Raw genomic sequence first — 18,521 nt, 5'->3', positions numbered from 1 at the left:
TACCTAAACTCTGCCAGAAACCATGACAGGAGCTGTGATGACAAACTATATGGCAATGTTTATAGCTAAGCACAGTGCCTTGCTGTGTACTTGGACCCCTGCTCATAGCATTGCTTTTATGGAAAGCAGGATTGCGGCATATAAGAAATTACAGCAAATGTTTGTGCGGTCAACAGTGGAAAAATGTACAAGCATGGACCAGATACGGTACAATGCATACGTGTGTTTTTTTTTGTTTGTTTGTTTTTTTTTAAGTCCAGCTGTAAGTTTTACAAATGTATTTTAAATTTATAGACCTGATCATGTACAGTGCAGGGGCATACTCTAGCTATAAGGGGTGCAGATGAAGCGTAAGGGGGATGGTTGGAAAGCTGAGGGCAATGGGCCCAAAGTACTCCCCCTGTTGATATTTGCAGTTTTATTTATGTTATCAGTAATGATGGTTGTGGCAAGAGTCTGTATAATGCTGGCCCCTATTGGTCTTGCATCGTTATTCTTTTCTTTATAGGTTTTTATATAGTGTAAAAGATCTGCTCTGCCATTGGCTACAGTGGGTCACAAAGGCAATTCTGTAAAATGACTAGGATTTAGCTTCGACCCAAGGAGGGGTGCAGGTCAGGATGAGCTGAAAATGAATTGGGGCTACCAGTTGGGTACTCTCTCCAGTAGGTTTTCAGTTGGTCAGTATATGGTCTAAAGAGAGAAGCCAAGAAGCATGTGGCAGAGCACTTCTAAGTTTTGGGGAATCCCTGTACCATCCAGATTGACAGGTTTTGGTGTCATTGGTGACTCCTCGCCTCAACGCAACACTAAATATTGTAACTTGACTTGGTAGAAACACTTGTGCATTGTCCATAGACTGACATTGTTGTTGGTATCAGTCAACTAAGCAACCATGGCCTTAGGGCCAGAGAGAGAGACTATCATTCCTTGATATCGAGGCTAACGCACATAACTGTTACTAACAGACTGTTTACTAAACTGTTCACGCAATATAAAGACCTGCATCTCAGATAACTAGGAAGTCGTATTAATTCCTGCTTTTTGGTTAATTAAATAAACCATTAAATATTATGGTCTCTGTTGTACCTCTACCTCTGTTGTATACCACAAGCCTCTAACCCTCCTCCTGCAAAAATGTGACTGGCCTATTTCACTTCTTATTGGCCAGTATCCAAGACCCGGGGGGTGATTCTAAATCTTGACCCCTGGTAGGAGAGTAGCCAGTCTCCACCAGTGGTGGTACCCATCACCACTCAGGAAAATGTGCAAATTGGGGAAAGGTTCCCTATCCTTGATCCTCATGACCACTCAGGGGCTCCTCCTTTCAGTAGCAGTCGCACCTTGGCTCTATTGCTCGATGGTGTTCAAAAGGCCCCAATGTCACACCAGAAGCCACCAGTTCTATAAGTAGCACAATAAGTGGGGGCCCTGATACCGATTTTGTACTGTGGACTCAGGAGCTCCAAGTTACATCTCTGCCACTACAGCAATAGTTTATCCTTAGTGCTTTAATTAGTAGATCATGGAATAATAAGATAATATAGTGTATCCTGTATATAACGCTTATCCTTCCACCAAGATGTAGGTGGTTTCATCTCCGAAATAGATGTAATCAAGAAATTAGGTTAGTAGCCCTAGTAGCCCTAGATCCAATCTTCTACATCTGAGTTCATGTATACATAAAATTTCCAATCAGAAAGGGACATAATTGTGGTTTAGGGATGCATGTCTGCAAAATCTCCCAATCAGACAAGACAAAAGAAATCATTACCATGTATAGATTAAGAATAATTAAAAACACAATGTTCTATTAACAACACCTTCCATACGGGAGTAACTCAAGATAAAACAAGACTATATTTTCACGAAGAACAAAAGTACAGTCTTGTGAAATGCATCATCTGAACTTCTCATTAAGTCCCCGCGTTACGTGTAGCTTTTCAGCATAATTACAGTGTTTGCAGTACATACAGTTCTCAGTTAATTGGAAAGACGTAGAGTTTATTATGACTATTTGCAGGATCATTGAAGCACGGTCCAGAAAAAATTTAGATGATCAGTAATGAAATAGAGGATTACAGTGGAGGAAGTGATGCTATTAAAGAACTACTTCTTCAATGCAGGTTCACTGTCTGGCATTTATAAACCTTATAGCATTTACAGTGGGAGACATATTGTTATTTCCTTGATCATTAAAAGAAGAGCTGGCGTGTTCTACAAGTGACATTTCCATAATCAGGGATCAATGCGTTGGTTTATTTCCATCCTCTGACCTTTTAAACATACTAATCTTGAAACACTGTGTACTTCATAGCAAACCTGTTAATGTTCAGTTATGCTTGAAGGAAACTTGAAAGCTACAAGTAGCCATTATCATGTAAGGAGGGTGAAGTATATACTCTCCAGCACATGGACTCTAGAATTGTATCTTTAAATACTGTTTAATCTTGTTTTTATGCTTTTTTTACTTTGAAGACTATCTGGTTGGCGGATCGCGATGCCCGGCACCACCATGACAATACTACGACCATGTCAGAGGATCGGGACTGGGGTGGTGATAGTGTCATCACATGAGTCTCACACTGCTGGATCCTCATTGTCATTTTGGTGGTGGATGCCGCCGGGAACCCTTCTTTGCCGGTATGCGGATAGATTTTTTGGCTGGGAGGTGTGTACCACAAACAGCCAATCAGCTTTAGTTTGTACAAATTTAATTGACTCCTCCTTACAGTTACCACAGTTATCCGCGGCACTGGTTTGGGCCAAAGAAGACGAGCGTCACTGCATTAATGAGACGTTCACAGCTGTACTAGCATCGGAGTCCGCTTCATGCCCGGGATTGCTGAGGGTGTGGGCAAAGGCCTATGTCCTAGGGGAAATGCAACTGTGCCAGGTTGGGCCTGTGGAACTTGTTCCTGGTTAATCCAGTCTTTGGAGCGGTGAAAGCAACCGCAACTAATTTAATGAGACGTTTACAGCTGTACTAGCATCAAAGTCCGCTTTATGCCCGCGTTTGCTGAGGGTGTGGGCTGAGGCCTATGTCCTGGGGGAAATGCAACTGCACCAGGTTGGGCCTGTGGAACTTCTTCCTGGTTAATCCAGTCTTTGGAGCGGTGAAAGCAACCGCAACTAATTTAATGAGACGTTCACAGCTGTACTAGCATCGAAGTCCGCTTTATGCCCACGATTGCTGAGGGTGTGGGCCGAGGTCCTTGGCGGGGTGAAACTTTGCCATGTTCGGGCACTGTGATTTCTTTATGCGTAATACCATCTTTAAGTTCCTGGGGCTCACCTATGCTGTGGGTGCACAAAGACTTCCCATTGCGGTGTTTTACCTGTCTGACACAAACTCACTGACTGACTAGGGCAGAAAAGTAGGCCGAGGCCCTTCGCAGGGTGAAACTCTGCCATGTTTGGGCACTCTGATTTCCTCATGTGTAATACCATGCTTGAGTTTCTTGGGTTAGCCTATGCTGTGAGTGCACAATGAGTTTCCATTGCATTGCTTTACCTGTCTGGCACAAATACACTGACTAACTAGGGTAGAAATGTGGGCCAAGGTCCTTGGCGGGCTGAAAGTCTGCCATGTTTGGGCGCTCTTATTTCTTCTTGTGTAATACCATCTTTGTGCACCGACAGCATAGGCAAGCCCAAGGAACTCAAAGACTTTCCATTGCGGTGTTGAGCTATCTAACACCTACACAGAATGAATTGTGTGTGGACACATGGATTTCCCATTGCTATGTAACTCGCGGCACCTTGGGTCACACAAGATGGAGGCTGGGACCGAGCCTGACCCAGGGCCCGTTCACGTGCTTTCCACACAGAGTATTGCTGCATTGTGGAGATGTGTACAAGAGCTCGGCTGGCACCTGAGTCCCCTTTATGCCCACGTTTGCGGCTCGTGACAATTTTGCGACAGAGGTGGCACGGGATTGGAATGATGATCGTACGTCAATTTATCATCGATTCTCAACAGCATTGTGGGCTATCGTTCACCCCTTTCGAAGAGGGTTGCTGCCTGGCCCTGCCAACCATCGGCAGTGTGTGCCTCCGGTTCCTCCTCATCGAGGACGCACTTGGAAATAGACATGAGGGTGGTGTAGCTATGAAGCGAGCGTGTGGCATGAGGGCAGCTGAAGGCTGTGCAGGGACACTTTGGTGTGCGCTGTGGACACTGGGTCGTGCGGGGGTGTTGGGCAGCATGTAACCCAGGAGAAGAAGCAGCGGTGTGTCCCGCAGGTAGTGCTTGTGCTTGGTTGCAGGTAGTGTGGTGCTTTGCTAAGGTGTGCCTTGCTAATGAGGGTTTGTCCGAAGTAAAAATTGTTAGGGGGGGGGGCCACTCTTGCCGCTATTGTGGCTGAATAGTGAGACCTGGGAACCTGAGATGCAGCCCTGCATGCTGCCCCTGCCCTTCCCTATCTGTTTCAGTGGTGTTTCCATGACTTTCAGATGTTTTCCAGAGTTTCACAAGTGAAGACGAATGCTTAGCATCGGTTATATACAAAAATGCTCGGGTCGTCCATTGACTTCAATGGGGTTCGTTACTTGAAACGAGCTCTCGAGCATCGCAAAACGTTCGACTCGAGCAACGAGCACCCGAGCATTTTGGTGCTCGCTCATCTCTAGCTTTTACCTTGTCATTAAATTGCAGTCTGATCTTACACTGGCTTAGCGTTTAGGGTGAATTCTTGCCTCCTAGATATGTGGCAGATTTTTAGTTTGGATATAAAAATCTGCAGCATTTCAATTATATTTTAGATTTTTTTGCCTATTTCCATTGGAGATTTTCATACAAAATCCATGATAAAAATTTTGCAAACTTTTGAATGCTAATTTTGTAACTAATCATGAATTTACCACAAACTACTGGAAACTATCTGGTAAGTAATGATTCTAAAGAACATCCAACTATATGAGAAGACTGGTGTTCATCAGGGATCAATTTTTCTCTACCTGGATTTTCTATTGTCAGTTATGGAGAAATGTGATTTTTTTTTTCCTATGGATGCTTTCTTCTGCTCTTTACATTAATTCTTATATTAGGTTTAACTCTTGTATGGAGAATTCCCTCCTACTTCTGTTTAATGACTACTTTTTATATAGCCTTGGAGAGCACACTAACAAGTCTGTTTTATTTCTCATCTTGATAGATTGTTGTTCTCTGCGCAACTTGAGAATAACATAATAAAATAGGATGTATGAAACAGTCATTCTCCTAATAAAACTATATTACGCTGCTGCGCTATATTCTGCTCAACAGAAGTTAATCCGTAACATAGTAATTGATGAAAGTGCATGCCTGGCCTTCTACTACTTAGATTAAACTAAATGATGGTCAAATGTTGTGTGCTGAGTAACTTCATAAAATCACTTTTTTCCATTCATTATGATACTACTAGAGATGAGCGAGCATGCTCGGATAAGGCAGTTACTCGAGCGAGCATCACTCGCGGGCGAGGACGCGGAGGCCCAAGTCAGGGTGTGGGCACAGGCCGAGCCAGTGCGGTGGCCAGGGGTAGAGGCAGGGCCAGACCGAATAATCCACCAACTGTTTCCCAAAGCGCCCCCTCGCGCCATGCCACCCTGCACAGGTCAAGGTGCTCTACGGTGTGGCAGTTTTTCACAGAGACTCCTGACGACCGACGAACAGTGGTGTGCGACCTTTGTCGCGCCAAGATCAGCTGGGGAGGCACCACCAACAGCATGCGCAGGCATATGATGGCCAAGCACCCCACAAGGTGGGACGATGCCCGTTCACCGCCTCCGGTTTGCACCACTGCCTCTCCCCCTGTGCCCCAACCTGCCACTGAGATCCAACCCCCCTCTGAGGACACAGGCACTACCGTCTCCTGGCCTTCTACTACTTAGATTAAACTAAATGATGGTCAAAAGTTGTGTGCTGAGTAACTTCCTAAAATCACTTTTTTCCATTCATTATGATACTACTAGAGATGAGCGAGCATGCTCGGATAAGGCAGTTACTCGAGCGAGCATCACTCTTCTCGAGTAACTGCATTCTCATCCGAGCAGGCTCGGCTGGGGGGCGGCAGGGGGAGAGAGAGATCTCTCTCACTCTCCCCCCTGCTCCACCCCGCCTGAGCCTGCTTGGACGAGAATGCAGTTACCTGAGAAATGTTTTTGCCAGAGTGGCTCTTTAACATATCTTTAGAGCTGCTGCAGGTCCATTTTTGTAGTACTGAACCATAGATCCCCTGTAGAGATGAGCGAATGTACTCGTCCGAGCTTGATATTCGTGCGAATATTAGGGTGTTCGGGATGCTCGTTACTCGTAACGAGTACCACGCGGTGTTCCGGTTACTTTCAGTTTCCTCTCTGAGACGTTAGTGCGCTTTTCTGGCCAATTGAAAGACAGGGAAGGCATTACAACTTCCCCCTGTGACGTTCAAGCCCTATACCACCCCCCTGCTGTGAGTGGCTGGGGCGATCAGATGTCACCCGAGTATAAAAGTCGGCCCCTCCCGCGGCTCGGCTCAGATGCCTTGTGAGTTAGCTGAGGGACAGTGGTATCGTGCTGGAGCTGCTGTAGGGAGAGCGTTAGGAGTTAGTGTAGGCTTCAAGAACCCCAACGGTCCTTCTCAGGGCCACATCTAATAGTGTGCAGTACTGTGTTAGCACTGTATTTTTTTTTCTTTCCAAAATTGGATCTGCAGAGCATTGCGCCCTGCAATAGGGACAGAAGTGGTGGTTAGGCTGGGAGAGTGTTAGCAGTGAGTGTAGGCTTCAAGAACCCCAACGGTCCTTTCTAGGGCCACATCTATCCGTGTGCAGTACTGTCCAGGCTGCTGTTAGCAGTGTTGCATTTTTTTTTTTTTCTCAAAACCGGCTGTGCAGACCATTGCACCCGGCATTAATACTACAGGGATAGAATTGTGTAGGCAGGGCCAGAAGACATACATTATTCATTGAATAGACGCAGTGTGGCTTTTCCTTTGAAAAACAAGGGAAAAAATTCTATTTCGCCTGCCTCTGACAGTCCTCAGGGCTCTGGGTACGTGTGTGCTGCGTGCAGAACGTTAAAAAAAAATCAGACGCAGCCAGCTACGTTTTACTGCAGGCTTGCGCCAATTTTTTTCCTGCATGGGAAATCCCTGATCTGCTGGAGCGAATAACTTTGCATCACTGCAGTTCTCTGACACATTTGCAGGGCCACAACACAGTTATTAAACTTAGTAGTATTCATTGAATACACGCAGTGTGGCTTGTCGTTTGAAAAACAAGGGAAAAAATTCTATTTTGGCTGCAGGCTTGCGCCAATTTTTTTCCTGCATGGGAAATCCCTGATCTGCTGGAGCGAATAACTTTGCATCACTACAGTTCTGTGACACATTTGCAGGGCCACAACACAGTTATTAAACTTAGTAGTATTCATTGAATACACGCAGTGTGGCTTGTCCTTTGAAAAACAAGGGAAAAAATTCTATTTTGGCTGCAGGCTTGCGCCACTTTCTTTCCTGCCTGGGAAATCAAATCACTGGTAATACACCATGCTGAGGGGTAGGGGTAGGCCTATAGGACGTGGACGCGGGCGAGGACGCGGAGGCCCAAGTCAGGGTGTGGGCACAGGCCGAGCCAGTGCGGTGGCAAGGGGTAGAGGCAGGGCCAGACCGAATAATCCACCAACTGTTTCCCAAAGCGCCCCCTCGCGCCATGCCACCCTGCACAGGTCAAGGTGCTCTACGGTGTGGCAGTTTTTCACAGAGACGCCTGACGACCGACGACCAGTGGTGTGCAACCTTTGTCGCGCCAAGATCAGCTGGGGAGGCACCACCAACAGCATGCGCAGGCATATGATGGCCAAGCACCCCACAAGGTGGGACGATGCCCGTTCACCGCCTCCGGTTTGCACCACTGCCTCTCCCCCTGTGCCCCAACTTGCCACTGAGATCCAACCCCCCTCTGAGGACACAGGCACTACCGTCTCCTGGCCTGCACCCACACCCTCACCTCCGCTGTCCTCGGCCCCATCCAGCAATGTCTCTCAGCGTACCGTCCAGACGTCGCTAGCGCCACAGTTTGAGCGCAAGCGCAAGTACGACGCCACGCACCCGCACGCTCAAGCGTTAAACGTGCACATTGCAAAATTGATCAGCCTAGAGATGCTGCCGTATAGGCTTGTGGAAACGGAGGCTTTCAAAAGCATGATGGCGGTGGCTGCCCCGCGCTACTCGGTTCCCAGTCGCCACTACTTTTCCCGATGTGCCGTCCCAGGCCTGCACGACCACGTCTCCCGCAACATTGTACGCGCCCTCACCAACGCGGTTACTGCCAAGGTCCACTTAACAACAGACACGTGGACAAGCACAGGCGGGCAGGGCCACTATATCTCCCTGACGGCACATTGGGTGAATTTAGTGGAGGCTGGGACAGAGTCAGAGCCTGGGACCGCTCACGTCCTACCCACCCCCAGAATTGCGGGCCCCAGCTCGGTGGTGGTATCTGCGGGGGTGTATGCTTCCTCCACTAAACCACCCTCCTCCTCCTACGCAACCTCTGTCTCGCAATCAAGATGTGTCAGCAGCAGCACGTCGCCAGCAGTCGGTGTCACGCGGCGTGGCAGCACAGCGGTGGGCAAGCGTCAGCAGGCCGTGCTGAAACTACTCAGCTTAGGAGAGAAGAGGCACACGGCCCACGAACTGCTGCAGGGTCTGACAGAGCAGACCGACCGCTGGCTTGCGCCGCTGAGCCTCCAACCGGGCATGGTCGTGTGTGACAACGGCCGTAAGCTGGTGGCGGCTCTGCAGCTCGGCAGCCTCACGCACGTGCCATGCCTGGCCCATGTCTTTAATTTGGTGGTTCAGCGCTTTCTGAAAAGCTACCCCCACTTGTCATACCTGCTCGGAAAGGTGCGCCAGCTCTGCGCACATTTCCGCAAATCCTACCCACCCCCAGAATTGCGGGCCCCAGCTCGGTGGTGGTATCTGCGGGGGTGTATGCTTCCTCCACTAAACCACCCTCCTCCTCCTACGCAACCTCTGTCTCGCAATCAAGATGTGTCAGCAGCAGCACGTCGCCAGCAGTCGGTGTCACGCGGCGTGGCAGCACAGCGGTGGGCAAGCGTCAGCAGGCCGTGCTGAAACTACTCAGCTTAGGAGAGAAGAGGCACACGGCCCACGAACTGCTGCAGGGTCTGACAGAGCAGACCGACCGCTGGCTTGCGCCGCTGAGCCTCCAACCGGGCATGGTCGTGTGTGACAACGGCCGTAAGCTGGTGGCGGCTCTGCAGCTCGGCAGCCTCACGCACGTGCCATGCCTGGCCCATGTCTTTAATTTGGTGGTTCAGCGCTTTCTGAAAAGCTACCCCCACTTGTCATACCTGCTCGGAAAGGTGCGCCAGCTCTGCGCACATTTCCGCAAATCCCACACGCACGCTGCCACCCTGCGGACACTGCAACATCGGTTTAATCTGCCAGTGCACTGACTGCTGTGCGACGTGCCCACACAGTGGAACTCTACGCTCCACATGTTAGCCAGACTCTATGAGCAGCGTAGAGCTATAGTGGAATACCAACTCCAACTTGCGCGGCGCAGTGTGAGTCAGCCTCCTCAATTATTTACAGAAGAGTGGCCCTGGTTGGCAGACATCTGCCAGGTCCTTGGAAAATTTGAGGAGTCTACCCAGGTGGTGAGCGGCGATGCTGCAATCATTAGCGTCACCATTCCTCTGCTATGCATCTTGAGAAGTTCCCTGCAAAGCATAAAAGCAGACGCTTTGCGCTCGGAAACAGAGCCGGGGGAAGACAGTATGTCGCTGGATAGTCAGAGCACCCTCCTGTCTATATCTCAGCGCGTTCAGGAGGAGGAGGAGCATGAGGAGGAGGGGGAAGAGACAGCTTGGCCCACTGATGACGGTACCCATGCTGCTTGCCTGTCATCCTTTCAGCGTGTATGGCCTGAGGAGGAGGAAGAGGAGGAGGAGGAGGATCCTGAAAGTGATCTTCCTAGTGAAGACAGCCATGTGTTGCGTACAGGTACCCTGGCACACATGGCTGACTTCATGTTAGGATGCCTTTCTCGTGACCCTCGCGTTACACGCATTCTGGCCACTACGGATTACTGGGTGTACACACTGCTCGACCCACGGTATAAGGAGAGCCTTTGCACTCTCATTCCCGAAGAGGAAAGGGGTTCGAGAATGATGCTATACCACAGGTCGCTGGTGGACAAACTGATGGTAAACTTCCCATCCGACAGCGCTAGTGGCAGAAGGCGCAGTTCCGAGGGCCAGGTAGCAGGGGAGGCGCAGAGATCATGCAGCATGTACAGCGCAGGCAGGGGAACATTCTCCAAGGCCTTTGCCAGCTTTATGGCTCCCCAGCAAGACTGTGTCACCGCTCCCCAGTCAAGGCTGAGTCTGCGGGAGCACTGTAAAAGGATGGTGAGGGAGTACGTAGCCGATCGCACAACCGTCCTACGTGACGCCTCTGCCACCTACAACTACTGGATGTCGAAGCTGAACACGTGGACTGAACTCGCGCTGTATGCCCTGGAGGTGCTTGCTTGTCCTGCGGCTAGCGTCTTGTCAGAGAGTGTGTTTAGTGTGGCTGGGGGAATCATCACGGATAAGCGTACCCACCTGTCAAACGACAGTGCCGACAGGCTTACACTCATCAAGATGAACAAAGCCTGGATTTCCCCAGACTTCTCTTCTGCACCAGCGGACAGCAGCGATACCTAAGCAATACGTATTATGCACCCGCGGATGGAAGCATCGTTCTTTCTCACCATCCAAAACGGGGACATTTCTGCTTCATCAATCTGTGTATAATATTCCTCCTCCTCCTCCTCCTGCTCCTCCTCCTGAAACCTGACGTAATCACGCCGAACGGGCAATTTTTCTTAGGGCCACAAGGCTCACTCATATAATTTTTCTGAACAATTTTTATACGTTTCAATGCTCTTAAAAGCGTTGAAACTTTAACTTGAACCAATTTTTCGTTACACTGGGCTGCCTCCAGGCCTAGTTACCACTTAAGCCACATTAACCAAAGCGATTAATAGGTTTCACCTGCCCTCTTGGTTGGCCATGGCCAATTTTTTGGATGTACATTAGTACTGTTGATAGAGCAATTTTTGTGGCCCCTCGCCTACAGTGTAATCATAGCAATTTCTATGTTCTTCGCCTGCACTCATGGTACAGAAAGGTGTGTGGGGTTGGCCTACACTTTAGCTACATAAATGTAACTTGTGCCTTGTCTATACTGCAGCTACTGAAATGGAACGAAGACTGCGCTCCCACTATACTGCTGCTTCGGAATTGTTACTGGGGCCTGTCTTGAGTGCTACTATTACTGAAATGGAACGCATACTGTGCTCCCCCTATAATGCTGCTAGTGATATGTTAGTGGGGCCTGTACTAATGCTACGGCTGAAATGTTACTAATTATGGGCTCTGCCTATACTGCTGCTAATGGTATGTCTCTGGGGTGTGGAAACAGAGGCTTCCCAAAGACATGATGGCGGCGAGGCCATTTCCCACCAACGCTGTTACTGTTAAGGTGCATATAACCACGGACACGTGGAGAGGACACGTAGTGCCTCAAAAACATCCCCCGTCACAGCCCACTTAATCCTGGCCACATTCCGAAAACCAACAAAATAAAACCGCGCTACTAGGTCCGCAGTCACCAACTTAAATATATAACCCCTTCCCTGCAATTCATCCCGCGATCGTCGGCAGCCCATTGCTTTCAATGGAGTCGGCTGTATTGCTGGCTCCATTGAATTCAATGGGCTAACATCGTTCTTCTCTGCCACAGCTGTTACTGCTGCAGCAGAGAAGAACGATCTTTATGCTGACAGTGCGGGGGGGGGGGGGGCCCACTCTTGCCGCTATTGTGGCTTAATAGTGGGACCTGTGAACTTGAGATGCAGCCCAACATGTAGCCCCTCGCCTGCCCTATCCGTTGCTGTGTCGTTCCCATCACTTTCTTGAATTGCCCAGATTTTCACACAAGGAAACCTTAGCGAGCATCGGCGAAATACAAAAATGCTCGGGTCGCCCATTGACTTCAATGGGGTTCGTTACTCGAAACGAACCCTCGAGCATCGCGAAAAGTTCGTCCCGAGTAACGAGCACCCGAGCATTTTGGTGCTCGCTCATCTCTAATCCCCTGCATAGAAATTAGGAGAATTTATGAAAGGCCATATACAACTATTGCGGTGAATTTATGAAAGGCCATGCACCTGAATGCTCTAACATACTGTAGTTGCCACAGATTTAGTTTTCTAGTCTATGGACAGCCAAGGTTTTGCCAAATTTGGCATATCTTACTGTAGCACACTTCAGATGAAGAAGGGTATATGAAGCAGCAGGCTCAATAAATTCCCTTTCTAGAGTTTTGGTGCTGCTGACTGAAGACTGTGAATATGATGGGGGTCGGGGTGCGGTGGGGGAGTGTTGTATGCAGCCACTTGAACAGTATGATTAAAGGGGTTGTACCAGAATTACATACCATTCCCTATCTCCTGCTGAGACACCCACCGATCTCGAGAATGTGGGTCCCCTTTCTGCCCACTGCACACCCCACAGTGAGAAAGAGAATGAATGAAGCAATGGTCACGCAAGACCTCTGCCACTCCCTTCATTTTCAATAGGACTGTGGAGTTGGCCAAGCACAAGTGCTCGGGTATTTGTCAGCCGCATTGAAATCAATGGAGCACTCACTTACCATCCTCGGCCAGCACTCTGTTCATTGCAATGTCACTGCGGATGGGAGAAGCCCCCCTGCAGTGATGAGAAGAGGGGGACACAGGACCGCCATTCTCAGGATCCGCGGGACCTTTTAATCCGTGAGACCCCCACTGATCAAAAAGTCATCCCTTATCCTGTGGATAGGGGGTAACTAGTAATTCTGCTACAACCCCTTTAACCCTCTTCTGAATACCTATGGAACATACACAATTACCTGTCTACAACAATCAGCAGATTTGGCATTATAACAATGTGACTTTACCTGATGACTCCTTCCTTGATATGATTCTCTAGCTCTTCGATGAATTTCTCTCCCCTCATCCAGTAGATCATGGGACCTGATTCACCGCTAAAGCCAAAGAAAGCTCTGCAGAATACACTGAGTGGGCTGCCTGGGGAAAAAAATGAAGAGAAGACATTAAGTTCCTCTGCCCACTGGTTATTAGACCACAGAATTATGTTCTGCGCTAAAGTCCAGCCAGTACTTTGAGCGGAGTTTGACTCATACAGTATGCATACATTGGCCTTACAATACGAGTTGCTACTCTACTTTGTGTGTTTTTGGGCCCTCGATGGTTTACAGCTGTATCATTTTTATGTGGCCTGAAATGCCATTCTGTTTTAAGAAAGTGTACTTTATAGAACTCGTCTCACCTGTTCTGGCAAAGTATAAGTCTCCACCGGCGCATGTGTGCGCCGCAACAACTGGCTGCTTGTTTTTCACAGTAAGAGCAAATAAAAGACATAAAAAAAAGTATTCCACAATGAAATGTAAAAATATATGGGCGAAATTTTATGGAAAGCAAATATCTTTTACTTTGAGGAGCAGATCTGTTCATCAGAAACACCTAATAAAAATGTGTTGAAGATAAAGCAAAGGTAAAGAAAGATGGTAATGTTCCGGAATCCACTGAACCAACTTTAATGTCTGTCTGTGGCAACGCTGTAAGAATTGTAGCGTGCTGAAAGTGTAACCGCAACTAGTCCCCAATGCCGGGGATGTACACTGGCTGTCCAACCTTACTGCATAAATATAGGGCGAGGCAAAAGTCTGGACACACCTGTTTAACTCGTGGAAGGTCGGATTCACATGGGCAGGCGCAATATCGTGCTTGCCATTGTGCAGTTTTCATTCAAAAACTCCTGTATCACTTCTCTAAAATTACAGTCCTCGGGTGTGTGTTTAACGCATCGGTTGAACGCAAGGGTTTCACATTGATTTCAATGGGAAACATCACATCACGTGGCATGCGAGCGCCATGTGATACCTTTTAGGGCCCCACTGAAAACAATGAGAGAGGTATTCAAGGGAATACTAAAAAATAGAACATGTTGCGATTTTCATCTAGAAAAAAAAACTGCTCATGTGAATAAGGCCTTTCAAAAGAATGGAGTTCATAGTCGGGCGAGTTTTGTGAGTCTCGCAACGCATAAAATTCGCACGAGGTTCCAGCCTATGTGAATAAGCCTTAATAGTGAGAAAATTGATTTCCAATGTGTCAAAGTATTGGGAGGGAGGTTGCATTTTTTGATATCTTTTCGGTAGCCATTTTGAACTCCACCATATTTAATTCTGCTAAGGTTTTCCAAATGGGAAGGGGGTTTTGTGATAGATCAGTCTTGGCTAGAATTTACTCAGAAACCTAATGGAAGTGTCAGTTTTGCCCTATAAGTAAAGGCCAAGTTGGTAAATTTTGTCTAATATCCAGGGCTTTTTTTTCATTGATGGATCACTTAACGGTGAGTGGTACCTCCTAGATGTTACAAGATGCCATATTTCCATCTGTGGTCAATGAGAACAATGAGTTCTCATTAGAGATGAGTGAGCATACTCGCTAAGGGCAATTACTCGAGCGAGCATTGCCCTTAGTGAGTACCCGCCCACTCGAGAGAAAAGGCTCGGGTGCCGGCGCGGGGGAGCGGGGGGGGGGGGAGAAAGAGGGAGAGAGAGATCTCCCCTCCGTTCCTCCCTGCTCTCCGCCCAGCTCCCTGCCCGCCGCCGGCACCCGGACCTTTTCTTCCGAGCGGCCAGGTACTCGCTAAGTGCAATGCTCGCTCGAGCAATTGCCCTTAGCGAGTATGCTCGTTCATCTCCTAGTTCTAATGTTACTTTTAATAAAATGCTGCACTTTGCTGTGGTTGAACACAGATGGCTGGACATGCAATTCCCTGGGCAGTGTGTTGGCTGTAGAAGTCCAGTAGAACGGTGCCAAAGTTGTTGAACTTAAAGGCTTCACAATTTTTTGCCATTTAAAGTGGCTTATCTATGTAGAAAAAAATTGCAATATGGTTCACCTGAAACTGCAAATCGTAAATGCTGTGAAGAAATATCACCTGCTGTTCTCGAAGATTGGATTAAATATTTAACAACGTGCATCCGGCAGAATGGTGGACACATCGAACACGTCATGTAAAGCACTTTGTGGAATTTTGCCCTCACTTAACTCCTAAACAAGTAGAGACTGGAAGTGTCCGTTTTCTCTATCTTTACTTGTTTAGGAGTTAAGTGAAGGCAAAATTCACAAGAGATCCAAGTAACAAGGCATTGTTTAATTGACCACATAAAGTACACCTTTAACGTGTCTGAACATATATAGTATTGCAACAGCAAACGGGAGGCGAGTTGCCGCCACCAGACTCCACTGGTTTAATCCATCTTTAGATGAAGTCATTAGATCAATAGAATCCAATGGAAAGTTTTGGCTGAAGGTTTTTCTTGGGAGTACTTAAAATTAAGGGATCCCCCATAGCAAAGATTACACAGTCACCCCCTCTAGCTCTAGTTAACACTCCCACCCCCCCTACCACCTGAGATGGGATGACTTGGTGCTGGTTAGCACCTAGGTTTACCATCTTCCCAAAAAATACTAGCCAGAGGGCAATAATCACTCAGCACTAGAGATGAGCGAACATACTCATTTCGAGTAATTACTCGATCGAGCACCGCGATTTTCGAGTACTTCCGTATTCGGGTGAAAAGATTCGGGGGGCGCCGGGGGGCGGGGGGAGGCATGGTGGAGCGGGGGGTAGCAGCGGGGAACAGGGGGGAGCCCTCTCACTCTCCCTCTCCCCCCCACTCCCCGCTGCAACCCCCCACTCACCACGGCGCCCCCCGAATCTTTTTGCCCGAGTACGGAAGTACTCGAAAATCGCGGCGCTCGGGCGAAAAAGGGGCGTGGCCGAGTAGGTTCGCTCATCTCTACTCAGCACTAATAGGCAAAAAATAAAGTAAAAGATCACATTTTGCACGTATCACAACGGGATCATTAGGTCGCTCCTTTGAAGACAAGTTACGATAAGTAAACTTTTAGTTTCTTTTAAACAAGACTTCCTGTATTTTTCTTAGATTGTCAAAATCAAATCTAGAAATGCAATTAAAGGAGTAAAAAAAAAAAAAAGCTTCTTGGTCTTTTACAACCCGAGAAGTTTCTTGGACAGTTGCGCACAGTGAGAATTTTCTGCCTGCTTATCTTCATCTATTCCACTACTAAATTGCCCTTAATGCCTTGGAGGGTTCCAGCACTACCTTAAATGCCAGAATTCCCGTTCTGCCATTCTGCACATGTTTACAAGATGACCAGCTATTTTTGCTATCCTAATTTGAATTGCTCTGTTGTCTTGCAATTTTCGATTTTTCTCATTAAAGCAACCCTGCAGTCTGGTAGATGCAGTGACCCAGAACTGTCAGTACATAATAATAATTACATTTCTAGGACTCTGTTTACGTGCCTTTTTAAATGGATCTGGCAGAAATAACACCACTTTGTTTGTCTTTTTCTATGATTCCGTGTGGATTCACATCGCTCCAATGTATTTAATATTGGTATCTTGCCTTGAAGATGGTGGCTTGAGGGCAATGCAGTACAGAAAAGGCAAGAACCGCTTAGTTACTCAATGTCTTACAGAAAAACCAATCGGCACTGAGCAGTTAGTAGGAAAGAAGTTATAAAAGTTATTTGAACTTTCCAGAAAATTCAGAAGTCCAGTGTAGAGTATAGTGTCGAGAGGTTATGCTGGTTCTCAGTGGCAATACCTCATGACACGGCCATTCTTGCATCTATTTCCTGCAGAAGAAGTGAACTGGTAAAAACAAACACATGCAATATAGAGCTGCCGCCTGGCAACACACTTCAGGGTTTTGGTAAGAAAACTCACATGATTAGTATGGAGCAGAAAGGGTAGCACTTGCTTAAGCCACCATCCTCAGGACTGGAATGGGAAATTGGATTATAAGGTTTTATTCCTTCATCATCTGAATATTGAACTATTGTTGTTCAGGGACAAGTAAAGTTTTGCTGGACATACTGCCTGACATTGTTGTTCTTGCCAATGCCCCGTTTCTGGCTACCCAAGATGGTTGACACAATTTTCAGACTACTGCACCTAATCCCCACAAGTGCAATGATAATGTTAGGCATTATTCGCATGAGCATCTCTGACTTGGGTGCATGAAGAAGGAACCAATTTTAATGTGTGTTAGTCCATTGGACATCTGTACGCATTGCTTGTGCCCTCAAAAAAATAACGGAGGCCCAATTTACTTTCTCTAGAATGGCTTAGCAATGTTCGTGGATGTCCTCTGTGAGTGCTCTATTTTTTCACACACTCACTGACTTGAATAGGTAACCGTTGTCTGAGGACTTGGACTACAATAGTACATTTTTCAATTTTCTTTACAGTATGCGTAAAACTATGCACTTCTGAATAGCCCACTTATGGTCATGGGTCAGTGTGCTGTCCATGTGCAGCCAGTTGCAAATAACAGAAGTACACGGACATGGAAATATCTTATGTCAATTAGTCCTTAGACTAATGAAGCACTACACCTGTTCTCTGATTGGCCAGCACTGATCACATGAGTCTATCAGAGAACAGGGCACAGTATGCATTAACCCGTTTAGGACCAGCCACCGTAAATTTACGGCGGCTGAATCTGGACTTAGAGCACTGCCGATAGTAAAATTATGGCGGTGATTTAAGTCTCCTGCTCTGCAATCAGTCAGAGGGCAGGAACAGGTTATCAGCTGTTAGTGACAGCTGATAACCCGGAGCAGAAGGCAGGAGGGGTTTTTAACCCTTCCTGCCTTCTGCTTCCCCGATATACAGGGAAAGTGAAAGTAACATGTACTTTCACTACGGGAGCCTCGGGGGGTCATATGACCTCCTGGGATTCCCTGCTACTGCAGAGCTGGAGGGTCAGACTAGACCCTGACAGCTCTGCAGGTGACTAATGTCACCACAGGGGTTGCTTTCCCCTGTAACTAGGGCTCCTATGGACGCCCCAGCTACAGTGGGAAAGTGTCAAATAAAGAATAAAAAATATGCGAATGTCCCCCAGAGGTCTTACATGATGTCATGGGGGACATAGATAGTAAAAAACATAATTACATACATAAGTAAAACAAAATAACACAATAAAACAACAATACATACAAAAGAAAGAGAATAACACAAAGCAGACGCCAACAAAAACCGTCGCCGTATGCGCCCTGTAAACCAAAACCATGCATACTATATATCAAAACGTCCGAAACAAATAGAGGAACCCATTCCCATACTTTATTTTAGTGTAAATATAAAAATAAGTTTAAAATATTATAAATGTCAAAAAAACGATTTTTTTTTTTAGCTTCTTACCCCCCAATAAAACTAAAAAACGGGAAAAAAAAGTCAGTGAAAAAGATATAAAAAAATAGTCCTATATGTCACGGAGAAAAAAAACGCAGCAAAAATAATTTTGGTAGCTAAAGGAAAAAAAATAGAGCAGTAAAACCGCCACATGGGTAAAATCCCTAAAATGTGT

General features: G+C 47.1%; 1 protein-coding gene across 1 annotated transcript in view; it reads right to left on the bottom strand.

Moving 5' to 3' along the window:
- Positions 1 to 18,521, bottom strand: part of IL1RAPL2 (interleukin 1 receptor accessory protein like 2) — an 824,602-nt gene that overhangs the window by 43,782 nt on the left and 762,299 nt on the right. The window contains exon 7 of the mRNA XM_066582114.1: positions 12,981 to 13,110. Coding sequence (XP_066438211.1) covers positions 12,981 to 13,110 — 130 coding nt within the window. The remainder of the gene's footprint in view (positions 1 to 12,980; positions 13,111 to 18,521) is intronic.

Source organism: Eleutherodactylus coqui, chromosome 10 (assembly GCF_035609145.1).
Source record: "Eleutherodactylus coqui strain aEleCoq1 chromosome 10, aEleCoq1.hap1, whole genome shotgun sequence".
NCBI lineage: Eukaryota > Metazoa > Chordata > Amphibia > Anura > Eleutherodactylidae > Eleutherodactylus > Eleutherodactylus coqui.
This window is presented reverse-complemented; position numbering and strand designations above follow the sequence as displayed.